General features: G+C 40.8%; 1 protein-coding gene across 3 annotated transcripts; it reads left to right on the forward strand.

The window, feature by feature from the left end:
- Window position 1: 1 nt before the first annotated feature.
- On the forward strand, window positions 2-27,975 carry MAFK (MAF bZIP transcription factor K). 3 transcript variants are annotated; one of them, XM_063428917.1, is made up of 3 exons: window positions 2-88; window positions 24,591-24,670; window positions 26,321-27,975. In XM_063428917.1, exons 2-3 carry the CDS (start codon window positions 24,635-24,637, stop codon window positions 26,753-26,755), a joined length of 471 nt encoding a protein of 156 aa, XP_063284987.1. In that variant the 5' UTR covers window positions 2-88; window positions 24,591-24,634; the 3' UTR covers window positions 26,756-27,975. The 3 variants fall into 3 exon arrangements, with proteins under 3 accessions (XP_063284987.1, XP_063284986.1, XP_063284985.1); XM_063428916.1 differs by lacking the exon at window positions 2-88 and adding an exon at window positions 22,187-22,281; XM_063428915.1 differs by lacking the exon at window positions 2-88 and adding an exon at window positions 23,077-23,149.

Below are 27,975 nucleotides of genomic sequence, written 5' to 3' on the forward strand. Positions count from 1 at the left end.
TGTTGTTGTTTTGGCGGTGGCGGCCGTTGGAATCCCGGAGCTCAAGTTTGGGTTGTTTCCCCCCGTGCAGCCCGCCGTGGCACAGCAGGTGAGAGGATCTCGGACTCCCTCTGGCTGGCGGGGGACGGGGTGACAGCTTGGGCCCAGCGGGGGGCGGCTGCTCGGTGTCCCCGGCACCTGGGCTCCAGGACACAGCTGGAGAGGGCTCGGGGGCCAGTGATGGGGGGGTCTATGGGGTCCCAGCTGGAATTATGGGAAATGTAGTTCCCAACAGCTGGAGTGTCACAAGTTCTCCATCCCTGCTGGGGCTCCCGAATTGGAGGTAACCCTGGCCATAATGGGACAACTCAGTGGTTATAGTCTTTTATTATGGCAGGAATGCCCAAAAGGTGAGACCTCATCCTGCATTACAAGTTAAGGCTGACTAAGCTTCATGGGAGTTGGAGTTCAATAACAAGTGTGGATCTTAACTCTTGGTAGAGCTGTTGCATAGAGGAATTGATCAAACTGACTTCCTTTCCCTCCTCTTCTCTTCATACACACGTGTCACAACAACTGATGATATCTACTAACCAGATGTGTAGGAACGATTGAGCTGTATCTTGGTACACTCGGCCATGAGCTAGCACAAGCCCCCCACAAGGTTAAACCTGAAGAAAGAAGAATGGTCCAGGCACCCCAGAGCTCAGCATGACAAGTTTATTGGAAGAAAGTTACAACAAAACAGCAGTGTTTCAATCCACACAGGGTCTTTGTCAAGTGCCTGGACCTTTCTTCTTTCTTTGAATACAACAACAGATGATGTCAGGAAATAAATTACAGGAGGGATCCCATCCAGACACTACCTAAAATTTGGATGGTTATTCACTAAAGTGTGAATTGTTGGCAATTTACCGTGGAGTTTATATTTGAGACCCAAATAGCCAAAGGAAAAACTTGGTTAACTTGGATTGTTTACCACTTTGGCTAATTTTGGTCTAACGCTTGAAATCCACTTTGGATTCCAGGCAATTCACACTTTGCTGAAAACTTTTTTTTACAATTTGGTTTTTTTTTTTTTTTAAACGCACAGTTTTATTTTCAATGATAATGCAATTCTTAAAGGGACAATAATCAACAGAACCACTACAGCTTTATGTTGTGTTTCTAGTGTCTATAGCCTGCCCCTGCAGTCTTTTCAATGTAAACACTGCCTTTCCAGAGAAACATCACCAACCTGTCTCTCCATTGTTCCCTCACTCAGGCTGTCTCCATAACCAACACTTAGCTTTTCTACGCTCTGCATGGAAGCGTTGAACGTTCCCCATAGAGATGCATTGATTCAGTGTAAGTCTATGAGGAGATGGTGATTAGTCCAGGGTTTTGCAGCCCATGCACAATAGCTTCCCAATACTTTCCTATAAGAAAGCATTGGATTGGCTGAAATCATCAGTCTTGATTATCTTAGCTATAAAACGTGGGAGACAGGTACGGCGTAGGAAAAAGGTGAGTAAAAACACCATTACCTGCTATCAGATGGGGGTTGGTCACCTAAATATACTTACTCCCTGACAGACACACACACACATACCATGACAGACACACACACACACACACCCCATGACAGACACACACACACACACAGAGAGAGACAGATATGCACAAAAAGTCAGTTCCCTCTGCTCCTCTTCTTCATGCCTTGTGTTGTGTAAACACCACATGTATCTAAAATCCCTAGCTAAAGAAGCCTATTTTGTTATTATGAAAACAGTGTAGCTGTCAATGATCACTTTTTTGTCGCTGAAGGTCACACATAGAATTATGAGTTCATGGGTACAGAGTCATTTAATAAAGTGAGAATTGTTGGGACTTCACAGTGAATTTAAAATCTAGGCCAATGTAGTTGAATTTGGAAAACACCTTCAAGTCAGCTATGCTTCATCTGGGCTATTTTGTTTTAAAAGTTCACTTTGAGTTTACAAACAGTTCTCACTTGAATGAGTGAATAACCATGTTTGATGTTTTTGTTTTTAGCATAATACAACTGTGATTAAAAAATTTGCTGCAGGTTATTAAATGTATTTATTCCAAATGTGTCCAGTCCAAAAGTTATTGCTGTGCTAATGTAGACATGGTGTTGTCTTTAATTATTAATTCATTCATGGATACATTTTCATGTTTCCGCTAACCGTTTTCATTAGCTACCATTACTGTGTAGTATTATCAGTGGCTCAGATCCTATAACAGTAATGGTGAACATTGTAAGTTGTGAGAGAAATTAAAGGGAAATTATAGTGCTCGGAATACCTATAGGTACCCTCGCTTGTGCTCCCTCCACAGTGCAGAAAGGGTTAAAAACCTTTCTGTCACTTAGCTGATTGCTGAGCCGATGACCCTCGGCGCTGGGTTAGGCTCTACCTCTGCGCCTACATATAACTACAATAATTAAACATGCAGGGTTAGACTGACAGGCACTGCACCCAGACCATTTCAATGAGGTGAAGTGGTCTGGGTGCCTATAGTGTCACTTTAAAGCAGCAGTTTTAAGCACTATAATCATGAGAATGCACTTTAGTGGTTATGGTGCCAAGAAGCCCTTGGCATTATACCACAGTAAGTTGTCAAATCATTTGTGAATGATTTGACACTTACCTGGTCCTTATAGTCCAACCTCTTCTTCACACCTTAGTCAGAAGTTCCCCTTATATTAGTTATATCAATTTTAGTCCCTATTTGGAATGAATTCATAGTCCAAAAGTGCCGCTTTAGTGATATTTTAAAAGGAGACTGCAGAAAAGGCACCAGAGGTGCACAGTTAAGTGTCATACCATTCTAAATTAGTTGAATTTATAACCTGGGATGGCACCAAAGGGTTCCTGGCGTGTTGTAGGTGTTATGATGCTTAGACTATTTTTTACGCATTAGAGGGTAAAGAATATTTTTATAAGATAATAACTTGTATACGGCAGCTTAAAACTTGATAAATATTGAAAAGCTAGAAACACAACAAATTTTGAAACACTAAAAAAAAAAAAAAAAATCAATTACAGTTTCTAAATAATACCCGGATCATAAACGATTTTACTACTTTCCATTTCTCTTTAGGGTGATATTAACTCTCATTCTGTGTTTGTCCCGTCTCATACACACAAAACATAAAGTAGAAATCTTTTTTAATGGCCAAGGCCAAGTTCTCCCCACAGCCAAATCCCCCTTGCCAGAGGGGAAGAAAGGCCGGGCTACGAGGAGGACAGGGACGACTGCTGTGCGTGCTGGTGTCAAGACCCCAATTTTTCTCAGAATTCATATTGCCCGCCCACACTCTATAAAAAAAAAATGTTGCGGACTCAATTTCATGTCCCATGGTGATTTCTCACCAGTAGAGTCAGGTCTTTAAGTCTCTTTCTGTAGGACTAGGGGGTAGCCAGAATGTAGATAAAACAAAAATACATTACCTGTGATAGAAACAAAACTGGTGGTGCTGGAAATAATTGTGTAAAGTAAGAAATGAAGATGGATGTCAACTGCAAGGCCAATGCTCTATAGAATTTAGATTTCCAGGGTACTGGTTAAAAGGTTGCATTCTTGAAAATCATGATTAGGGCCAAGTGCTAAGTGAGACACAGATCGTTGGTTTTCAATTCTTCTAATTCTTTGTTATGGGTGGCGCAGGGTGAGATCATTTGTAGAAGGTCTTGATGGTAAGGTATGTCTTTTTGCTGATGATACTAAGATATGTAACAGGGTTGATGTTCCAGGAGGGATAAGCCAAATGGCAAATTATTTAGGTAAACTAGAAAAATGGTCAGAACAGCGCTGTGGCAGCTGACATTTAATGTGGATAAGTGCAAGATAATGCATCTTGGATGTAAAAACCCAAGGACAGAGTACAGAATATTTGATAGAGACCTAACCTCAACATCTGAGGAAAGGGTTTTAGGGGTGATTATTTCTGATGACTTAAAAGTAGCAGAATGCTTGGTTGTATAGGGAGAGGTATTAGCAGTAGAAAGAGGGAAGTGCTCATGCCATTGTACTGAACACTGGTGAAACCTCACTTGGAGTATTGTACGCAGTACTGGAGACCGTATCTCAAGAAGGATATTGATATTTTAGAGAGAGTTCAGAGAAGGGCTACTAAACTGGTTCATGGATTGCAGGATAAAACTTACCAGGAAAGGTTAAAGGATCTTAACATGTATAGCTTGGAGGACAGACGGGAATATGATAGAAACATTTAAATACATAAAGGGAATCAACACCGTAAAGGAGGAGACTATATTTAAAAGAAGAAAAACTACCACAAGAGGGCATAGTTTTAAATTAGAGAAGCAATGGTTTAACAATAATATCAGGAAGTATTACTTTACTGAGAGGGTAGTGTATGCATGAAATAGCCTTCCAGATAAAGTGGTAGAGGTTAACACAGTGCAGAAGTTTAAGCATGCGTGGGATAGGCATAAGTCTATCCTAGATTTAAGATAAGGCATGGGACTATTTAACATATTTAGAAAATTGGGCAGACAAGATGGGCCGAATGGTTCTTATCTGTCATAACATTCTATGTTTCTATTATCAACTGAGATTGGGTAGGGGCAATTTGAAGCCCATATTGTCTAGGGTCTTGAATTAACAGTAGCCAAAGGTCTAGAAATCATGTTATTACTAATAACACTACAAATCTAATGAAAATAAATTAAGCGCTTATTAAAAAAAAACAATGGTTGGGAACAGATGTATTTATGCAACGTTTAAATAAATCTGTGCAAATGACGAAATAAGTCAACTTTTCCAAATGTAATGTTTTTGTTATTGTCAGGCACTCACACATGAATTTCCTTAAAGGTGTGGACTCAGGCAACATGAGTCAGCCTTCTACATTTAACGCTTACTCACTTACTTAGCACCACACCCATGGTTTTCCTTTTCCGACGTGTGTGTATGTGTATTTGATAGTAAAGGTCATTTTTGTTTGATTTCACAGCCTGTTTTTTTATTGCTGTGGAAATATGAAATAAATTTATGTGCGTGTCATCATTTTTCTGTGGGTTACCCTTTCAATGCTGGCATTTAAAGATCTAATTTACTCGACCACGTGGAAGACGTTCATATCTTTAGTCGAATATCGTAAACAAGTGGGATGTTTACATTTCTGTTAATCTCTTTGCAAATCTTCATATTGCACTGTTTTACTATATTAAACAGCCATAATTAACGAAACATTCTGGACAACATAACCGTTTCATCTCAACTAAGTTGTTATAGTGGTTTGAGGTTTTGGAACCATCATACTTTAAGTTGTTAAACCATATAAAAGCAGTTTAACCCCAAAGTTGTATAGACGACACCCATGCACTCTACCATATTCCAGCTAAGTCCTCTGCTACAGTGACAAAGCCTCCGACTGGATAACAATGATTGGTTGAAAGCATCAGCTGACGCACTTAGCTTAGAGAAAATAGTGTGAGAAATTTACATATTTGGCGTCTTAAGTTATAATATGAATGTTTAAGCACCGCTTGACAAATTTTAATGAACTAGAGAAGTTGGAGAAACCATTTAATATTAAATTTGTCTGGTTAAAAAACACATTATTTATAATACGAATATTATTTAGTAGTTAATGTTTCCTTTGCATACTAGTGGGTCTGCCTTGTAATTTGCTGAATGCTCCATACACATTATGCTGAGCGTGCATGATTTCACCTGTAGGGTTAAGCTTACATTGCAGACGTTGATGTAGATAGACTGGCAGTGTGTGTTGCATACAGTGCTTGCATTGAAATATTCTGCAGTTGTATCGGATACTCAGTTTAATTTTCAGTCATTTTGAAGAATGCCTGGTTTATTTTTAGGTAATTTGTACGTTCTTTACACTGCCAAGGAGTCACATTGTGCTGAATAGAATACCAATCTGCAACATTTAGACCATTATAGCTCATTCTTCAAAATTTCCCAATCCTGCTATATTATTTTAGCCAATATGTTTCAATTCAGTTTTAAATTTATTACTAATTGGCAGTTCGTAAACAACACAATTTATAATGTCAGAATGTTTGGGTTATCTACAAAACTTCTCCACCCTTCACACACTTTTTATTATTTTTTTTTCTCCTCCGTTCTGCACATTTTAAAGTTGAACTACATATTGCCAAGTATCTTTGAGTATTATACATTCCATTAAAGGACACAGCCGGGGGCGGAGCCTGACTGCTGAACTGGCTGATCGCATATAACCTGAGATCCAAAATCCGTCTGTTTCTCCTAGAAAATACCTTCTTCTTCTTATAAATACACAAGCTGTGCACTCGTGAGTGAACCGTGGCCACATCATTTGCAGCTATACAGCCGGAGGTCGGTGGTCGGTGGTTCCATGATGGAAAGCAGCTGTGGCCTGTGGAAGGCCGAGGTGAGGAGAGGCATGCCGCTCTCCTCGTTCTCGGGTCGACTGCAGAGATCACGTATGCTCCTACCCCCAGCCCCCAATGGACCAGTGGGGGTGTCTCACCCAGACTTGATGGATCCCACGGAGCTGGATTTCCGAAATCCGCGAGCTAAGATGGCCGCCGACACAATGCCCTTAGCACTCCTGACTCCCATGACCTGGGCCGCATAGCCATGCCATTTGAGCACTTCTGGAGGCAATTCTGGAATAGAACCCAGCAGCAGAGAAAAAAGCCTGTCACTACAGCCTTGTCCAAACCTGGACCCTCACGGAACACCACCAAGCCGAGATACACCGGGCGACACCCAAGTGGGAATGGTGGGAAAGCGGAGGCGAGTACCTCACAAAAAGTTCGGAAACCATCAACCTTGTCCTGCTGCTCCCAGTGGCCTTTATAGACCTCTGGTCCTCATGGGAAGCCCCCGTCGACACCACACGCTCCCTCCGATGGCCCTCATTCACCGTGAGCTGATGAAGCCTGGCAATGGGCCCAACGTTTAAGTCCTGCCTGCAACCTCACATGGCACTAATGGGACTGGCGCATGGAATTGTATTTTGGCGCAGTGCTGGTGGGGTCCTATAACATGGGACTCTTGTAAACTCTCTAGCAAGGTCCAGGTGTACTCCTTGCAGGGCATATTTGGAGCGGAGGGATAGCTGTGGACAACCTCTTACATTCATAACTGGGGATTTCTGTTCTTATTTGTTTGGCTTTCATATCGTTTGTCACACCTGGGGATACTCCCTTCTAAGCAACATGTCAGCCAATATAGCGAGACTCCTTTCTTGTGTTTACACTCTGACATCCTATTTGATCTTTATTGCATAAACTCAGCTATCTATTGAATACTACATTGAGACAGCTTACCCAGTGACGTATTTGCCGCGAGGCAAACAAGGCATTTGCCTGGGGCGGCAAAAAACGCCGCCCCCAAATGCCCAGGCAAATGTCTTGTTAGCCTGGTGGCAGACGGCTAGCTGAAGTCCACGCGGGCGGCGGCGCAGAGTGATCCCAGGAACTGGAATATGACATTGGAGCAGGGAGAGATCACAAATCAGAGCTCCCTCGCTGCCTGCAGCAGGCCTGCCCAAACAGCCCAACCAGCAGCCCCATTGGACCCCAGGTAAAAAATCCACCCTGCTCTCCCAAAGGTAGGGAGGCTGGGTGGATTTCAATGAAAAAAATCTGTGAGTGGGGGGGCGAGGGAGGTGAAAATGTGCATTGCATGCGGCTGTTTACTGTAGACTACTTGGTTCATTATTTTGAAAAGCATAGTTTTGCGTCACTATACACCGCATAACAATGTCCTATGGGAAAGATGCGTTTGTAAACATTGTGTGCGTACTAATGTATGTAACATATGCAATAGAGAGGTCTTACTGGTGTCGACATCCTCATGGTCGAATGGCAAGAAGTTTGGTGTCTCATAACCACCATGGTTGTTGAACGCAAATAATGTATTTATGTTAATGGAGAGCAAGTGCGAAATATGTGGAATTCATGTCCTACCAGATGGAAATTGATGCATTAATCACAGAATAGATCCCGAGTTATCTTTCTTGATTGGTTGACTCATTTCCCTCCTGGAGTATATGACTTCTGTACTCTACTATGCATCATGACATGTGTCCAGCTAAACATGGTGGACTCTTAAATCAACAAAGGGGAGCTGGTGCTCCAGAATGGAACTGGTTTGAAGACAATAGAGCCAGGACATTTTTCTTATCCACAGTGCTAGATCGCTCCAGCTACATCTAGAATAGAACACTTAATTACATGAGTGAGTGCTATCTAGGAACCTGAGTGGAGTGTGTATGTCTGTGAGGGAGCCTGTGTCTCTGAGTGAGTGTGTGTATCTGTGAGTGGGTGTCTGCATTATTGGGTATGTATATCAGTGTGTGCGTGTCTGTCAGTGATTGTGTGTGTGTGTGTGTGTGTGTGTGTCTGTCAGTGAGTTAGTGATATTGTGTCAAGTCAGTGTGTGTGTGTGTGTGTTTGTCAGTCAAAGTGTGTGTTAGTCTTTAACTGGAATAGGTGTGGGACACATTTAAATTAGGGGGTGCCCGAGTTCCGTCATGCCTAGAGCAGCAAAGACCCTAAATACACCACTGAGCTTACCCACTCTGCCTTGTTACTTATTTAAAAAAAAATTCTATCTTGACATATGTCATATTGGGAATTGTCTGTACATGCATGTCTGTTAAACTATGCACTACAAAAATAAAAGGCAAAGCCAAAAATATATCATCGTAATGAAGTGGTTTGTGATGGTTGTGGGCTTGACAAAAGTGCAACCTTTTGTCAAGCTTGGTCAACTGTAAGTAGTCCCTAAGTAGACAAAAGTATATATTTTGAATGCTTTTGAATTTCAGTAAAATCCAACACGGTTATTGTGAGTATTTCATAAAGATGTTATTTTTTTTTTATATACCGCTAAAATTAGTATTTCAAAAAGATAACATTTAGGATAATTTTCATTTATAATACTGCTTTCTTGCCTTGGCTTTAAGAATAGCTTTAGTGTTTTCTATGATCTATATAATTTTTTTAAAACTTTTTTTTTGTGCACGTGGCTGCTTTAGTTACATAGCTGAAATGAGACTTGCGTCCATAAAGTTCAGCCTTCCTCACGTTTTGTTTTTTGATAAAAAATATATACATTTTTTTTTAATATATATATATATATGTTTTTTTGTCACAAATTAAAATCTATATAAAGAGCCCGCCATGTCATTTAGGAGCTGTGCAGTATAAGTATATTGCAAAATTTTCTGGTAATCCGGGAAAAGATGTTATGACATTATAGATTAATAGATGAAACATAGCTACGTTGACCGGGCGATCATTGTACCAAAATGTATGATTGGAGCCCAACTAGTCGTGGCGCTTAGCATGTCCCTTTTAGGCCATGGCTCTTGCAGGCACAAGAAAAATCTATTTCCTTTTTGCTTCATAGCCATATCCTCTAAAGAACATTGCAGATAGAAATATGTTTGTTAGTGGTTAGGCAATTCCATTTAGCACAGTTTCTAACTTGATTAAAACCATAATGATCTGTGTCATTAGATAAACCATCAATTGAGGCAATGCTGAAATTATGAAAGGGACATGTTAGGGTTTATAAAAAAGGTTTCAGAAATATAAGATTTTTTACACTAAAACAGTAATTGTGAAAAATAAAAAAAACCATGCAGTACAACTAGGTAGCCAAGTCTAAATTGCATTCAGCGGAATACCGGGGTAGGTAGGTGTTCCTGGGATCACATGTCTGTATGAAAGCTGTCACGTCATGATATATCTACAAAATGCATTGTATTGGACAGTCAAACCTTAATGCAAGTCACGCAACGTGGAGCAAGCTGTGGTATGGAAGGTGTTTTGGGGAATTATCGGGCCCCGTCATCCTATGTAAGTCTCCGGCCCTGATGCCTCCCCTTGGTATCGCGTTTAGTCCCTAATATTGAGTACAGAGTAAGATATATTTTCCTTAGGTAGTGTTGCATATCAACTCCCGATTACCCCTGGACTTGTACTTAGAACAGTTGGTGAGAGAATCTTCAGAGTTCCATGTAGTGAGCAGGGTGGGAAGGGCTAGTGTCACCAACCTACAAATGATCAGAGTCCATTTACACACTTCGATGAGAAGTGTTTAAGAAGGTCAGCCAAGGTTCCCAGGTAGTGGTGTATTCATCATACTGAAGTGAGAAGGGGTAGGAGAGTTCCTCCATTATTCTGTTTGAGTCCACTTTTTGGATCCATTCCCTGATAGGAGGGGCTGTGGTGTGTTTCCATTTAGTGGGGATCAAGAGGTTGGCCGCTGTGAGGAGGTGATTTATTAGGAAGCGTTTGTGTTTAACTATGGGGAAGGGATATAGCATAAAGCGCTTTGCTTCAGGCGTGTTTGGAATGTGAACTCCTTTGATTGTGTGTATTAAGGATTTTATTTTCCCCCAATAATCTTGCATCGTGGGGCATGTCCACCATATATGTCCCAGGGTCCCTATAGATCGTCTGCACCTCCAACATGTATTAGGTGAGTTGGGGAAGAATCGGTTGATTCTTGTCAGTGTGTAATGCCACCGTGAAATTTGTTTGTAGTTTCCCTTATGGGTGTTGTTGCTTATGGATGTTTTAAAGATAATGGTAAATATGCGTGTCCAGTCCTTTCGTTGTAGAGAGATGCTTAGTTCCTTTTCACAGCTTAATAAAGTCTAGTAGAGGGTCATCTGGTCGATTTTTTTTGTTTTTTTTTGTATAAGTTTATAAATGTGGACAGATGTTTGGATTGGAGGGTGTGTTGTGCACATGTGGATTCAATTAGTGAGTTGTGTATGTCAGAAACACAGTATTTTGGTTTGTTGGTCTATCTGTAAGAGGTCCTGGTAGGGTTATATGCCATTTTCAATCAGTATGGCCCCAGAAGGTAGTGTACAGTGGCTGTAAATTTCTGGAAGGCCTCTGGTTGGCAACCCGGGGGAAATAGTGGGTTTCCCGTAAGTGGATATAGGGGTGATGGGTGAGGTTACAGGTTAGGGAAGTATCTGATTTTAGTCCATGGCCATAGGGTTGGCGTTATCATGGGGTGTGGGTTGGTAATAAGTTGTTCCCCGTTTTATCCCATGGTACTGTGTGAATAGAGGCTGTGAAGGAGCGGGTTGCCAGCCGTACCCATTGTTTGTGATTTTGAGGTTTCACCCATTTGTATATCCTAGTGAGTGTGATAGCATGGTGGTCCATGATACCTTGGAGGGAAGGCTCCCCTGTCTCGTGCCATTCATTTTTTTTACTGTGTCGGAGAGTTGGCTGTTGACCCTAATTTTGGCACCTGGTCTGGCATATATGGCTGAGATCCAGTTCATCCAGTTTGGACCGAAGCCCAGTGCTTGTAACGTCTCCATCAGCATGGACCAGTACACCCTGTCGAATGCCTTCTCGACATTGATAGTAAGGATGAGGCTGTGGAAGGGCTCCATCTCTGAGAGGTAGTTTAGTAGTGTTATTTTTGGCCTCCCTCCCGGGTACAAACACCGCCTGGTCAGGGTGGATTATACCCTGCAAGAGTGGCCGAAGACGATTAGCTAGAATTTTTGTGAAGATTTTGAGATCTATATTGATCAGGGAGAACGGCCTGTAGCTCCCACATTCCATAGGATCCTTCCCTGGTATTGGTATTAGCGTTATGTAAGCTTCTAGGGCTGCGTCTGGAAGGGTGTTGGACTGTGTGATGGAATGGAAAGTTGTCGTGAATGGGCCATTGAGGATAAATGAGAAAGTTTTATAGTATTTGGCTAAGAAACCGTCTGGACCCGGGCTCTTGCCAACGGGTTGATGTTTAACCGCTAAAGTGAATTAGTCTGGTGAGATAAGGGAGTCAAAAACTTCTCTGGTATTCAGAGGCCTTGTCTGATTAAGTCGCGTGGATAAGAATTGGTCAATTTTGTCTGGAGAGGGTGGGATCTATCTCCGGTTATAAAGGTCTGAGTAGAAGGAGTGGAAAGCTTGCAGTATGTCGGGTAGGAGGTGAGATATTTCCCCGGAGGGTTTCTTAATCTTGGCAATGAATGTTTGTTGTCTGCTGTGCTGCAAGGCTTTAGCTAGCATGCGGCCACATTTCCCCCCTTGAGTGAAATAAGAGTGTTTGGATAGTAAGAGTTTGCGTTTGACGTGAGAGTTTAGTAATTGTTGCAAGGTGGACCATTTGTCCGTGAGTTGTTTATAAATGTCGAGGGATATGTTCTGATTATGTGTCTGTCCTAGTTGTCTGATGTCCTGTGTAAGTGTGACACTTTGTGCTTCTTTGTGTTTTTTTATGTTTAGATGCAAGAGCTATGATGTGCCCTCGGAGCACTGATTTGTGTACCTCCCATGTAATTGTGGGTGAGATGGACGGTGATGAATTCTCTGTAAAGTAGTGTCGCAAAATGTCACTCAGTTGTTGGATGATAAAGGGATTATTGAGGAGTATATCATTAAGCTTCCACTGAAAGCTTTTGGTTGGAAGGGTGGGTTCGGGAACAGCAAGAGACGGGTGCATGGTCTCACCAAGTTATGTGACCATATTTGCAAGATTGAATTAGGTGGAGGAACCTGTGTGGGAGAAACAACATATCCAGCCTAGATTACGTATGAATGACGGTCGAGTATTATGAATAGTCTCAAGTCTGTGGGTGAGTTACCCACCAGCCATCGAAGAGCTGTGATTTGTCGAGTATTTGGTTCATCCTTTGTATGGACGAGGATTGGTATGTAGTGGAGCATGAAATAGTGTCTAAGTCAGAGTCTAGTAAGATTTTAAGGTCTCCCCCTAGAATGAGGATCCCCTCTGTGAAGCACTCCACATGGCTGAGGTATTTTCGGAGTGAAGTCCATTGTTTTGTGTTAGGGAGATAGTGGTTAGCAAAGGTCATTACAGTGTTGCCTATCTGGCCTTAGACTAGGACAAGCCTGCCATTTGGGTCTGTGTAGTGAGCTTTGTAAGTAAAGGGCGTATGTGTTCTTATGAGGATGGCCACTCCCCTCGCCTTTGCACCATTGAAGTTGCTAAAATAGCCCAATGGATAGTTTCAATTGCGGAGAGCGTCATAGAATGTTTGGCTGGGGAGTTGGGGCCTCGTACATTCAATGTAACTACATTAAGGCTTGCCATCTGTATATGTAGTGAGGTGTCCGTAGTATCAATTGGTACCCTTAGAGAAATACAATAAATCAACGTAACTATATACACATTAACAAAAAGAGAAGTTGTAAGGAAACTTGTACTTCCAAGTGATATAATGTATACGGAAAATCTCATGTAAGAAAACCTTTAAATAACCACGTATGAAACTTGATGTAAGAGAACACATGCTTTTTCAAATTGTACTCTATGTAATGCCTGAAAATCCTGTGCCACGGCCGACACTACAAATAAATTAAAAAAATAAAAAATTGAGTGAGATGGACTATATAATAGTAAGCGTAGATAGCCTAGCATGACGGTGGCTTTCCCCAGGTGGTGGGTGTAACCAGTGGGGAACAATTCAAGCACCGCAGAGATCTCTCTTGTATCTCTACTTAAGTAGTCGTGGAGGGGATATAAGGATGGATTCGCCATGCGGAGTTTGAGGCAGGCAATCCTATTTTTTTTAATGTATACATTTTTTTGTTGTGTCAATGAGTTCATGGAAATAGGTAGACGTGGGACAAGGTTAAGTCTGCTGATCAACACCAGTCAATGAATTGGGAGTGGGAAAGGAGAGACTTGAATGTGCTCCCCTGTAGACCTTAAGGGTGGGGGGAGATTTCTCAAGTTGAGGTCACACCATCTCACTCCGCCGCTCGTACATTTGGATTCTGGTAGAGGTGATGCATATAGGACAGTAGTGACATCTAATCACCTTATTCCCATCGGTATAATTTTATCTCTGACATCAAGCAGTGTTTTACATTCCGTCGGGGAGAGGGGACAGGTATGAGGAAAAGCGGAGTGGACAGAAAGTAGGTAGGAAGCTGAAGGCGGTAGTACCAGAGGGATGAGCGAGAAGGTAGACGGGGCAAAGGTGAGGGGACAATGTAGTGGGGGGCAACAGTAGTTATTGACAATCACATATACAGTTTTTGTGAATTACAAGTTACCACATGTGGAGATCCCATCTCCTGCCGGTGCTGTTGGCTTCAGAATAATTAAACTGTGCGTCTCGCCCAGGTCATAGTGTGGCGAGGCCAGTAGTTTGGTTATATGATGTGTTCGGCCACAATACAGATAGAGTTGTCTGAGTTCTCAGCAGGTAAGGTGAATTATGAACTGGGGTTTGGTTTAGGGAGAGTCTCGATAAGTCCACGGAGGTATGCAGTAATGAAAAGTTCCAGGGGAGCTGCCAGAGTTTGCACAGTGGTACATAGGGTATTGTACCTGGATGTTGTATCCTACATGTGCATCTGTTGATGCTTAGTGAACTTGCAATACGGGTGATTTAATCCTGGAGTTGGAGGTGTGTGTATTGGGGCTTGTAGGGTATATTCTTCCTCCTATGTCCCTCTGCTGAATGATGGCATGTCAGCAGGGTCCAAAGATTGATGTTCCATGAGTGTTTGCATCCGTGAGTCCAGGAGATAACCAGGTTGAGGCGACTGGGATGCCAACCAGCAGGCTTTATGGAACAGACTAGTGTCGGGAAGAAGGGCCGGTGACTGAAACATGAATGCCTGCTCTCTAGCTTCGTTGCAGCGTTTTTTTGACAACGTTTGCCAGCGCGTACGCTGCGCCATTCTTAATGGAGGCTGGGCCTATTGCGGGCCACACCAGTCCGATATTTGGACTTCTGGGAGGCCCAAGGCTTGGGTAAAGACTGCCACATCGCTTGCAGATGACAGGGTGGCAGTGGCTCCATTGTTAGAGGCAGTGAGAGCAAGGTGGAAGTCCCACCGGTACCGGTTATTTCTGGTTCGTAACCTATTGGTAATAGGCCACAGTGTCCTTCTTGCTTGGAGAGTCAACCAGGAATATTTGTGTACCATGAAATGGCAGTGGCTGTGTTGTTTGCCTGAGCATATGGAGGATGTCCTCCTTTACTCCGTAACAGTGTAGCCGGCAAATTACATCCATTGGTGCCTCAGCCGGTGTACCTCTGGGTTGAGCGCCCTGTGTGCCCTATCAAACAGTATGGGCTGTTGAGGCCAAGATTAAAGAGTTCTTGCAGGGTTGCAGGCAGATCCTCTTGGTCCCTTTCCAGAAGGCCCTTCATTCTGAGGTTGTTTCGCCTCCCGCGGTTATCGAGGTCGTCTAGGGACCTGTACATCGCCGCCATCTGCAAGTTCTGTGCTTCTATTGATGTCTGAGTTGGTGTATTGGAGTTTGGGTGAGGTCTCGGCCATCTTCCAGAGTATTAACTCTGTCACCCTTTTCCTTTATATCTGTGGATATGGCAACCATTTTCACTTGGAACGAAATTTCCAGTTTGTGCAGCATGGAGGCAAGATCTTGTTTGGAAGGGAGATTCTTTATAGTCTTCCGCATGTTGTAATTGATGGTGAGTATCGATCCCTCCGAATTGGCTGGGCTGAAAGGTGGTGATACGTCCGGGGTGAGTCCTGGTGCCTCGGCATGGTGTTTGTCATTGTCTCTGAAATATTTTGTCAGAGCGTTCGATTTGCCTGCTTGTTCGTTGTGTGGTGGGTAGATGAGGAGTGTTTGGGATGCCCCATTGTAACGATTGCGCCTTATGGTAGTGGATTGTCCGCTCTTTCTCATGGAGCTCGTCTAGCAAGTGTCCATGCAGGTCCAAGGTTGGCTTCGCCCCCTACCGTGACCATTTTTCCCTTTTGAAGTGTTCATGGTGGTAGGAATCTTGGATGTGCAGTGTTTCTGATTGAAACACTGCACATCAAGAGTTATTTGCAATTGTATGCCTAGGGTTAGTTAAAGGTAAAACTATAGTGCCAGGAAAACAAAGTAGGTTTTTCTGGCACTATGGCTCCCTATAGTGCCTTTCTCCATCGCGGCCACCTTCTGTCACTCACCCGAGTCCTGTGCTGATGTTTGGACTCCGCCTTCGCTCTTCACCCGCTGCCAGCCGGCGAGGGAGACCTAATGTGCATGCACGGCAATTGCCACACTTGCATTTTTATTTCCCACATAGGAACACGTATACTGTTTTCCTATGGGGTTTTAAATGACGCTTGATGTTCTTTAGGCATAGCATGAGGATGTCCAGCATCAGGTGACCAAAAGTTGCCTAACAACCAGGAAGTCCCTCTATTGCTCTCTGACAGATGGCCACTAGAGGTGGAGTTAACCCTATAAGGAAATGATTGAATTTTATGAAAAAACTGAAATAATTGCCTCTGCAGGGTTAAAGGACCTGGAACTGTGCACCCAGACCACTTCCTTTAAGCTGAAGTGGTCTGTGTGCCTATTGTGTCTCTTTAAACCCCAAGCACATGTGACTTCAGACAGTCCGGAATTGAGTCCCAGGGTGCTTATGCCAGTTCTGTGCATATTTTATTTTGTAAATAGTTCTTCAGATACATTTTTATTTTTGTTGTTTCTTGTTTGTTTTACATTAAACTACACCTAGCCTGGGTATGTTTTGTGGTTTTGGTCATTGTTTTGAAATATTTTGTCTTTCCTCAATACTTAATTATTATTATTTTTTTAATATAAATATACATATATAATATATATATCTGAAACACTGCTATATAGGATGATTCAGGTCTTTGGAATCTGTAGGTCAGCCCTTGCCTTTCTATGTTAGAACACCTTGGAACCCCTTATTGTGCTCTGATAGCACTGCATATAGGAATAGCGTAACAGTGCTATAGAATGTTAAAGGAACATTATATAGAGTGTTAAATAGAAACATATTCTGTATGCTATAGTGTTATCTTACCCTCCACCTCGCTTCTCCCCCCTCCCCCCAAACAAATAAGAAAGCTTTTTTTTACTTACCTGTACTCCCTCACAATGCAAGCGTTTGTGTAGTCACCCTGCCTCCCCACCACAGATAATCAATGCTTATCCATAAGGAGTCAATGAGAGGGTCTTACGCATACTCAACAAATTGCCGCACCAATCTGCATCTCCTCTTAGCGAGTTAGTGCGGCATTACAGGACTGAACCCAGGAAGCCCATCTAGTGAATGACAGTCACTAGAGGTGTACTTGGACAGTAATATAAACACTTACAATGCTCAGCCTGCAGACACAGGCTCAAGACACCAGAACCGCTACATAAAACTTTAGTGTTTCTGGTGCCTATAGTGTCCCTTTAGTTATGCACCTGTGACTTCATATGGTCTTTGACAAGGATTTAATAAACTATTTTTCTTTTCGTGTGGCTAGACAGTGGTTCATACTCATGCCCTTTACCGTTCCTTTATTTCCTCTTTAATTGCCATCTAACTCCCCAGTTTGCAACATGTACACCCACTTACCCATCTAAAAGACGTCAGAAGTTGTACGCTTCTCAGATCAGTCACCTTTGCCTTCTTATCTCGTGGCTGATCACATGTTAATTTGTGAATTTGCTAAATGTTTTCGTTCTGCATTGTTTGTTTCTAAGTGGTGACAGTCTCAGATCCAAGGACACCCTCAGGCCCTTTAGCTCCAGATTATAGTCCATCCCATATGTGTTCTCATTCTTTCAAAATAAATAAGTAAACTCAATAAAATGCATGTTAGTTGTTTTTTTTTGTTTTGTTTTTTAAACACCAATATACTTTGTGCTGTCTGGTTTTGGTTTACACACACGGAGTATTTTTTATGCTGCATCGTTGTTATACATTACATGCCGCAATTTCAGCTGCCCTCCTATGACAGACGAAAAAAAATACACATTCTAGTGTATAGGCAAATTACATTCTTACCCTTCTATGCCTCTTAACTGCATTTGGCTTACAATTACTGGCAAGGGCCATAAGTGAGTCAGATGGGAAGTATGCTGTTGCGTTTCCTTTCATAGCTGTCAGAATTCCTCTCTGTATGAAAGCAGCATTCTTAAAGGCACAGATGCAGGAATCCTTTATTACTGCTGACGCCTAACATTTTGTATTCCTTTCCCTGCTAATTGTAAAGAAACCCAAAGAAAATCAGCCATGTTTTTGTTGTCAATATATCATACTGCTGTAAATGAACACTATTGGCAGCATAATCCCTTATAGCTCACTCTATTGGTTATGCTGCTAGTGAAGGAGTTTAAGCATGCGTGGGATAGGCATATGGCTATCCTAGCTATAAGATAAGGCCAGGTACTAATGAGAGAACCCAATGGTTCTTATCTGCTGTCACAATCTGTTTCTATGAGTGTCCCGGGGTTTTCTCCAATTTAATGTCAATTCGTTTAGGGAACAGTTTGACATAAACTGGGGCTCTTTCATGTGTCCGTAAACCTCCAACTTCTTGGCCGATTGATAATAAGCTTGAGTTGACTCCACGTTGTTTGTTATATCCAAGCAAAATGGCATTGATTGTCTGAGATATTATGTAGAGTACTGGTGTCTTTTCTGAGATTTTTGTTGAATCAAGTAACTTACAAAAATTCAACCAAGGTTAATGTTCTAGCCTCACTACCCCTGAATTATTAATTACATTTTATTATAAATGTTATTTTGAAGTTACATAATACAAAAGGCTGTTTACAAACTTGTTTTACGTTTTCTTTCATATATCAATACCTTCTATGTATCCACCAGCAATGCCATCTACATAATTGGCAATGCAGGTTGTTTTCTGTTTGTCTGATGAGGCTGGAGTGTGTCTGCTTTGCAAGATCCCAAACATACAAAACGTAAAATAATCATGTGGAAGATTAAATGCTCTTACTTTGTATGTAATTATCGTTGTCTTTGGTTCTGACTGTTTTGATTTTATGTTTATAAATATCAGATTATGCAGTTTTCCAAAAAGTTCTGACTTCCTGGTTTCAGGCATTGCTAGTGGCACAAAGACCGGGTGCGTATGTCTACCCCGTCTATCTATATGTCTATCCATCTGTTTAGGGAGAAGGGGGTCTGTCTGTCCGTCCATCCATCAAACTTTCAAGTGACCTTTTCTCCTTGTCGCATGTAATGTCACATCCCTATGTCCCAAGGGCATTTTGATCTCTCAGTTGGGTCCTTTTTGGATGGCTAATTCAAAAGCAAATACACAATGTGTTGGCTGAGTGCAAATGAAAATGAGTTTAAAGTACAACAATATATGCTAGTGCCATGTCTAAGGGTATTGTAGAAGAATTATAAAATGGTTAATATGGTGAGCAGGTGTTTATTTGAAAGAATGTTCTTTCAAATAAACTTAGCGTTCACAAATGTTTTGATAACCTGAATCTCCAAGATAAAGGCTTAGTTATGTTTTCTCATTCTAAAGCAAATCAGGCATTATAGTTGCGCTATAACAAATGAATGCACACAGGTCTAATGCCAAGGATTTGATTGACAGGTGGGGAATGAACTATAGCTTTAAATTAAAATCTACACATGTCCTAGCATTTCAGCTCATACAATGTAATGATTGAATGTAATACCCATTAAAGAAACACTCTGCTCTAGTGGTTATAATACCATATTTGCCCTAGCAACCTCCTGGCACAAGTAGTCAAACCCTTTAAGAATGTGAGCTCTTTGTCAATGGAGCTGCCCCGCTTGGCTTGGTGGAGCTAACTGGAGAATCTGTAAGCAAGGTCTGCAACTGCATAGTTTATCCGTTGATTGTTTTTAATCCATTGAAAGAGTTTATGCTATAGGAAGCTCTGTTAGAGAAGGCTTTGCAACCCACTTCCTCCTCACGTGCATAAAACAGTGTATGGCGATAGAGCAGGGGTTTTAGAGACCCACCATGTTTTCAGGGACACATATACCTATTGATGGGCAGCAAGTTAAAATGGTTGCCCTGTAGTATGTAGAATTCAGAAGAAGGTTTATATGATTAGGCAATGAAGAATCTTGCGGAATATGCATTACACGTACTAGGTAATCCTAGGTATGGAAACTTGAGTAAATATACATCTCGGATGATGTGAAAACTTTTAAATAGTTACAAACCATACAAGAAAGGTGGCTGGTTCCTTACACCAGCGGTATCCTCCCATTTAGTTTGTGTCTTAAAGGGACACTATAGTCACCTGAACAACTTTGGCTTAATGAAGCAGTTTTGGTGTATAGAACATGCCCCTGCAGCCTCACTGCTCAATCCTCTGCCATTTAGGAGTTAAATCCCTTTGTTTATGAACCCTAGTCACACCTCCCTGCATGTGACTTGCACAGCCTTCCATAAACACTTCCTGTAAAGAGAGCCCTATTTAGGCTTTCTTTATTGCAAGTTCTGTTTATTTAACATTTTCTTATCCCCTGCTGTGTTAATAGCTTGCTATACCCTGCAAGAGCCTCCTGTATGTGATTAAAGTTAAATTTAGAGATTGAGATACAATTATTTAAGGTAAATTACATCTGTTTGAAAGTGAAACCAGTTTTTTTTTTCATGCAGGCTCTGTCAATCATAACCAGGGGAGGTGTGGCTAGGGCTGCATAAACAGAAACAAAGTGATTTAACTCCTAAATGACAGTGAATTGAGCAGTGAAATTGCAGGGGAATGATCTATACACTAAAACTGCTTTATTTAGCTAAAGTCATTTAGGTGACTATAGTGTTCCTTTAATCACAGCAGCAATTTATATACAATAAGCCATATGATGCCAGCCAGGCTAATGGCGGACCACGTATGATGGGACATTAGTTTAGAGGTTGTAGGACCTGAGCCTGTGTTAGAGCTAAGAAGCACATTCACTATGCTGCTGTAAGGGCTAATCACCACAGCATCCTTATGCTGCTGTAGTGCTGGGCTCTGGTATAATGTGATGGTTTAGCAACACAAATGAACCCTGCTGAACAGTACTATATGCCCTAAATCTCGATATGATGCCCTTTTGGTAAATTCAGGCCAAAGTGAGGGGTTCATAATTAACAAGTGTAAAGGCTTTATGTGTTTTTAAACCTGTAAGGGTCCTGACTTGTAATCCAGTGTGGGATGCTCAGCAAGGTGGGCCGTGAGCTAGCAATATAAAGTTTATGGGTTATGCTGTCATACTCTGTCCCTTTAACCCCTTAAGGACACATGACATGTGTGACATGTCATGATTCCCTTTTATTCCAGAAGTTTGGTCCTTAAGGGGTTAACTTAATAGCAGCCGCTCCAAAGCCTATTCATTACATATACTACAGTTTTTTGTTTTTTTTAGGTGTTTCCACACATTAGTGAATTGAATGATGATTGAATATAGCTGTATTTAAGCAAGCCTAAATCTACATTGTAGACTTCACTGCAATAATGGCACACAAGGCTAGGGAAGTCCCGAATCTCTGAGAAATTCTTGTTTTGTCAAGAGGCTCAGCAGACTTGTATTACGTTTATTTTGTCACGTCTCTTCCATGACATGATGGGAAAAACGGTACTTCTCTAGATACCGTCATCACCTTGTATACCGTTATCACTCTTGGGAACTGGCTAATATTTGCACGGCTTAAAATATCAAGTCTTCTGCTTCTAGCCAGGCCTTAGAAGTTACTCGCTACTACTAGCCAGGGCTACATTTTACTCCCAATTTGACATTTTCAGCCCTGAGTATTTTAACCCATACGTATCCCAAGTATCATCACAGTTACTCCATTTTGCTGCTGGCAGTACATAACCAAATAACTCCAGTGGGATTTAAACTACCTTTAAGGTCAGGGGTTTCAAAGCAAATCTGATTACATGCATTGATTATCTCCCGTCACAGGGGACCCATGCTGTCAGATAATCAAGTTTTGATGGATGATCAACCTTAAGTGATGTATTTTAAGACCAAGCTGCCGACTATTTTGGGCTGCAAAGAGTGTCCCACATAATTGATGCTCTGCTATAGCATTATTATTAGGAATTTTTTACACCCCTAGTCCTCCAGTAAATAAGGATCTAGCAGTAATGTTTAAGAGCAATGACTCGTGGCGTTTATCGTGCTCTGGTCTAAGTGTTTCGTAGCAATCTCTGCCCTTTAAGGTCATGCGTGGTGTTGTCACTGCATTAACCCACATACATAGATTTAAAAGTCAGACTGCAAGGGGACTTCCTCCTTTTACTATAGTTTGTGTCTGCAAGCACGTGGTGAGACAGGGGAGTGTGCTGGTCTAGGTTCTGTGGGAATGTGAGCGCTGTAAAGACTGTAAACAGCCGATGAGTCAGAGCATTGCTATGTCACACAGTGATCAGAGGGCCTCCCTCAATGTGGCTTCCTTCTGTGTAAGCGAGTGGGTGTACTCTTTGCTATGTCTTTGCGGGGAACAGGGCCCCAACCAGCATATTTACACACTAAGCACCATTGCAGGTCATCGATTTCATAGCCAGGTGAGGATTACATGTGCTGCAAAGCCTTGCCTGAATTTTCAATTGGATTTTGCTGGATAAGAACGTCACTGTGAATTTGAGACTTTATGCTGTGTTTGTGTGTGTGTGTATATATATTTTTATTTTATTTAAATTTTTTTGTGGGGGTTCTCCCCGACCCCCCGTCATTTGTTTACATCTTCGACATTGACAAATCTTTCTTTTTTTGGCAAGCGAGAGACGGATTTGGTTTATTTTTAACATGCATCTGAACACGTCTGCTAGCACACAAGTTCAGCACTTTGTTTTTTATAGTACAGAGAACTGTCATTCTGACTTGCTTCTGCTTCTATGATCTCAAGAATTCTTCTAATGGTTCGATCTCCCTTCTCTTTGGCGAGCCTGCTTCAGAATGGAAAAGACTGTGTTCATAAATGGTCTAAGGTGGGAAAGGAATTAATCAAAGATCACCATTCGATTTGTTGATCAATCAATGGGAAGAAAATCGTTCTGTTAAATGTTTCTCCGGTTCGTTCCTTCTCATTGGCACCTTAGAAACTTTTTTTTTTTATATATACTAGAGGGACTTTAGAAGACGTATCCAATGACTTTCGTAGTCTGGCACAGACAGATTTATTCTCGGACAAATCCTACATCATTGCAAAGCTACGCTAAACATGCAAGTTACTAGAGGATGGTCTGCAACTGCAGTTCTTGAACTTGGCCGCCTACAATTTTAAAATCAACAGTGTCATATTCTCGTCTTGCTCATCATCGCATCAAGCTGCACTCAGCATATGTTGTAATAAACAAAGGCTATTTTTGGAAGCAAGAACTTTGACAAAAAAAAAAATGGAATCACTGAAAACCAAAGTAGCAATGCAACAACGTAATATTTTATTTTATATAAAAATGTATTTTTTTTTTTCTGTTAAAATGATGATTTAGGAAATTCAGTAGAAGATATATCTGTAGCGCTTACATGTTCACTGTATCCCAATTTTTAGTGTTTGTCATTATTTTTGTTAGCTTCGATTTTTTTTATTTTTTTATAAAGCATTTACAGCTTTCTCTTTCGCTATGTAATGTTACAGACTGATCAGCTTACCTTGTGTCATTAGTATCTCGGTTTTGTGTCTGCATGCCTGAGGTGTCAGGTTTTGTTGCTTTCAGATATATATTTTTGGGATGAAACATTAGGTGACCTTTGTAGTTGTTTCACAAGATAGAAGTTCTTGACGCTTTCTTTTTATCTAAAAGAACTAGCCATCAAAATCTCTGAAGGCAACACATTTATTTATTTCTAAAATATTTTACCAGGAAAGATACATTGAGATTTCTCTCGTTTTCAAGTATGTCCATTCACATCAGAGGTAACTATGAGCTGTGAATGAATTTCTTACCCCCATGGTTCTTGAACACATCCTGTTTCCCATGCAGTAGAGCAAGTGTAGCCACCTGTTTGCATAACTGCAGTGCCTGGCTGTTAATCATGGGAATGGTAGTACTCTCTTTTAGCCACACTGTGTACTGTTTGGATCACTAATTGTTTTTGTTTTGCAAACCCTGCACAATTTGCTCCCAATCGGCATTGCTTAAGATTTTTTTTCTCTTCTCCTGGTCAGTTTTGTAGAGTTGCCATCAAATCATCTCTGCACTTATACCTTTTTTTTCTCCTCTTTGTATCCATGGTTACAATCTCCAAGTTGGCTGGTTTCTCGTGGTTGCCATAGCAACCATCTTTTTTTTAATTTATTTTTTGCAAATCGGTAGTGTCTCAGCTACATTTTCCTTTCATCAATGATTTAAATACCGGTTTTATAATGAGCAGTGTGTCACAATGTCATATTGTTAGAACGCACACATTCATTTCTGGTGCTGTTTATCTCTTCACCCAGGGGGCAGTTCCCTTCATCCAATTCTGCTCGTTTCGTTATTCTCTCTACACTAACTAGCTGCTGGGTGGCATTTATTTATTTATTTTTAAAATATATTTATTCTTGCGAACCATTTTTTTTTTTTTTATGTTATTTAATTTGATATCTATGCATGTCTCTATTAAGTTTGATGTCATTTTGATGTCATTGTGCACAGTCAGCTAGCTTACTCTACTCCAATCACAGATAATTTGTATGGTAAGCATGTTTCTCTTTTTGCATGCAACCTTGCAGCCTTTTAGTGGCATATTATGTTTAATATATTACAAAGTACCCGCATATTTACTTGCATGCTATATATCTCTCCTGTTGCATTTGATTATTAAGGTGTTTTTTCTTTTCTTTTTCTTTTCATATCTGTAACTGTTCTTCTCTTATTATTATTTTTTTCAGTTGCTTTTTCTGCACCGTTCTGTCCTGGTGATTGTTTACAGGTTATGACGACTAATCCTAAATCAAACAAGGCATTAAAGGTAAGCCTGAAAACTTTAATGTTTGTGAATTATGTTGCCCGGAATAGTAGTGGTTCACAAAATATAGTAAACATTAGAGGTGTGTACATTTAGAAATCGGGCTGGACAACTTTCTGTCTTATTTATGAGCAAATAGGCACATTTTAGGAAAAGTGTGTTGGAAATCACAGATAATTATATTGTATTTATTTTGAGAAGGCATACATGCTGTTGCCCATATGAATTCTTAACTACCCCCCCTAAAACCGTGTCTACAGTAAACTGTGTTAGAAGCAATACCTCTACGCCTCGCCGAAACTCCCCTGATTGTTAACGGAAATATATTTTAACCTTCAAAAATATCTTGGAGCTAGAATGTAAGATTTTGAAAAGAACAGTATTTCAGATTCCTGGAATGTGTTCACCCTTTTTTCCCCAAGCATAAAGCTAGGAAACAAATTGCTTCCATCAGTTGTTGGTCTATGGTTCCAGTGAGCTTTGTGTTCCAAAAATAGTAGCCCTATGCATGCTTTGGACTGATGCCAATTCAGCATTTAGGAGGAATTGTAACAGCCATTTTTAAAATCAAAGATACACTACTTATATAATCCATTAGCACATTTACCAAGATGAACAATACTTTCACGTTTAAAAAGTGCTTTATGTGCAAAAAAAACTAAAAAAAATTCCTAATGTTAGTGAAGATACTGAGTTAAGGGTCGTTTGATTCCTGAGCAAAAGGATGCTTCGCTTCTTCCCACTTTTCTGTTATCTGAAACCGCTATCTTCCTAGTGGGCAGGACTGCTTCAATATTGCAGTACACATAACTGAGCTACCAGTATCCTAATATAATCCCAATATAATCCACATCACCATGGGGTGTGCTGACCGTAGGCAGGGCACATCCAGTTGTAACATTTAGCAAGTAAAACTCTCCCTGCAGAAAATCATGGAAACAAATAGTTTTGTGAAAATCACTGCATCTATAATCCTGCCTGTTTTTTCCTGTGAAACTAAAGTAGTGATTTTTACTTACTAATTTACTATCCAAGTGTACTCAGTTTGCATGTATGGCATGCGGATGCTTGGCCAAGTCCCGTACTCACATATTTAGGTCTCTGAATGCAGCCCATGTCCTTTCTCTCTATATGTGGCATTTTCAATGTTTTTGTTTTTTTTACTATTAAGCATGATTGTTACTTTTTAGGTGACCTTTGCCATCCTATTCAGTAAGTCACACTCCGTTCATGTAATTTACAAAATATCTTCTGTTGGAGAGCACAATTCGTTCTGCAGTTTTTCCTTATGCTATATTGTAAGGGGTGACCCAAACAACTAGTAAAATATGTTAATTATTTAACCTGCAGCATCTCCTTCCCCCACAATTCATTACATTGAGTGTTACAAGGTTGAAAAAATAGAAAATACAAGTAGCACACAATCTAAACCTGTTGTATTTGGTCAATACACTGTATATATTTGTATACACTGTATATTTTTACTGTGTGTATATATATATATATATATATATATATATATATATATAAATATATATATATATTTTTTTTTTAAAGTGTGTGTGTGTTAAGCACTTTTCACCATATTGAATCATTCACAAGATATTCCGCATTCATTGACTCTTGTACTAATGCGTAATGCACTTTCTGCAGGTTAAGAAGGAGGCGGGAGAAAACGCCCCAGTATTAAGCGACGATGAACTCGTGTCAATGTCTGTGCGGGAGCTAAACCAGCACCTCCGAGGTCTATCCAAAGAAGATATCATCCGTCTGAAGCAGCGTCGGCGCACACTGAAAAACCGCGGTTACGCTGCCAGCTGCAGAGTTAAACGAGTCACTCAGAAAGAAGAGCTGGAGAGGCAGCGTGTGGAGCTGCAACAAGAAGTCGATAAGCTGGCAAGGGAAAACTCAAGCATGAAGCTCGAATTGGATGCTCTGCGCTCCAAATACGAAGCTCTCCAGACCTTCGCACGCACAGTTGCTCGGGGTCCCATCACCCCAACCAAGGTTGCTACCACCAGCGTCATCACCATTGTGAAATCTGCCAATATCTCATCGGCGTCCATACCATTTTCAGCAGCATCCTAGTGTCCTCTAATGGAATGAACTAGCAGCCTGTTCTAAAAGGGACTTTGTGGGATTCACCTACATAGATTCTCCGTTCCTTTCCTGCCTAATGAAGGCATTGCCTTTTATTCCATTGCCCTCCTAACATGATGCATAGAGGCCGTACATGTGACTGGAGAACTATGGCCCTGTCATAATTGAACCAGGGAATTTGACTCCTTCTGTTGAATGAGGTTTGAAGAGTCTGTAATTGTATTTTTGTTTTGTTGTTTTTTTTGTTTTTTTTATATCTATGAAAACTGTTAAGCTTGAGCTACCTGGACCCTGCATAAACACATATTTATGAGAAAAAAGTATGAATTTCATATTACATGGGAGAAGTGGAAGGTGATCACTCTCCTCTTATTTAAGATGCTCCAAAAAAGTCACCGTATACATTTTAGTATGTAAGGTGCCCACTATAATTAGTTGTATAATGTTGCAGAGCTAGATTTTAAAAAAAGAAAAAGAAAAATCAATCTTTGAAAGCAAAGAAATCTATGTTTACAGTCTACTTATGGACAAAGTTTTTGCCTGTTTAAGGGCTAGAACTTGTGCCTCTCAATAATTCTTGAAACACATCTCTGTAATGTGGAAAGGGATGCTAATTGTTTTCTGGTTTAGTAGCTGATCTACACTGCTCTATTTTCTATTTCTAAGAACAAATTTGTTTTTGGCTAAACCTGACAAATTCACAGCAGACGTTTCTATCCAGATACTTGGTGAATGTGTGGCTGCGTTGTTTAAAATATGCCTTCTGAATGAAACAAAGCAATTTAAAAAAAATTAAAATAAAAATTTCCCTTTGAGTAACGCAAGGATTAGATGCTGAGTTAGTACAAAGTCAGAGCCCCTGGCTGCGGTTTCTGAAAATATGGATATTTGGAGAGATTCCGCTTAGCTGAAAACTCTTAATCGTTACACCTATTTTAAAGTTGAGAAACCAGTTTCAGAAAAAAATGCTGTGCTCATTCAGTATTTAGACTGTAAGCTCTATAGGAACAGGAGTTGCGTTATTCTGGGAAATGTTGTAACCTGCAGGAAATTATAGGGATTTCTACTTGTAGTTTTGCCTTGTATTTATTGTTATTCTTGTCTCACAGGTGATTGTGTTACTGTTATAAATGACTACAGATTTTGTCCTGTAAGCAGTGAGAAATGTTTTGCAAAATTTAGGCCAAAGTAGTCCTTGGGGGAGGGAG

This window comes from Pelobates fuscus, chromosome 8 (genome assembly GCF_036172605.1).
Source record: "Pelobates fuscus isolate aPelFus1 chromosome 8, aPelFus1.pri, whole genome shotgun sequence".
Taxonomy (NCBI): domain Eukaryota; kingdom Metazoa; phylum Chordata; class Amphibia; order Anura; family Pelobatidae; genus Pelobates; species Pelobates fuscus.

What these genes read in the sequence shown, in the direction of transcription:
- MAFK (XM_063428915.1), top strand. Translation starts at nt 23,113, where the DNA reads ATGGAATCACTGAAAACCAAAGTAGCAATGCAACAAC. An exon ending in CAAAGTAGCAATGCAACAAC is followed by an intron (nt 23,150 to 24,590) that starts GTAATATTTTAT and finishes TATTTTTTTCAG; the next exon opens with TTGCTTTTTCTGCACCGTTC. An exon ending in AATCAAACAAGGCATTAAAG is followed by an intron (nt 24,671 to 26,320) that starts GTAAGCCTGAAA and finishes CACTTTCTGCAG; the next exon opens with GTTAAGAAGGAGGCGGGAGA.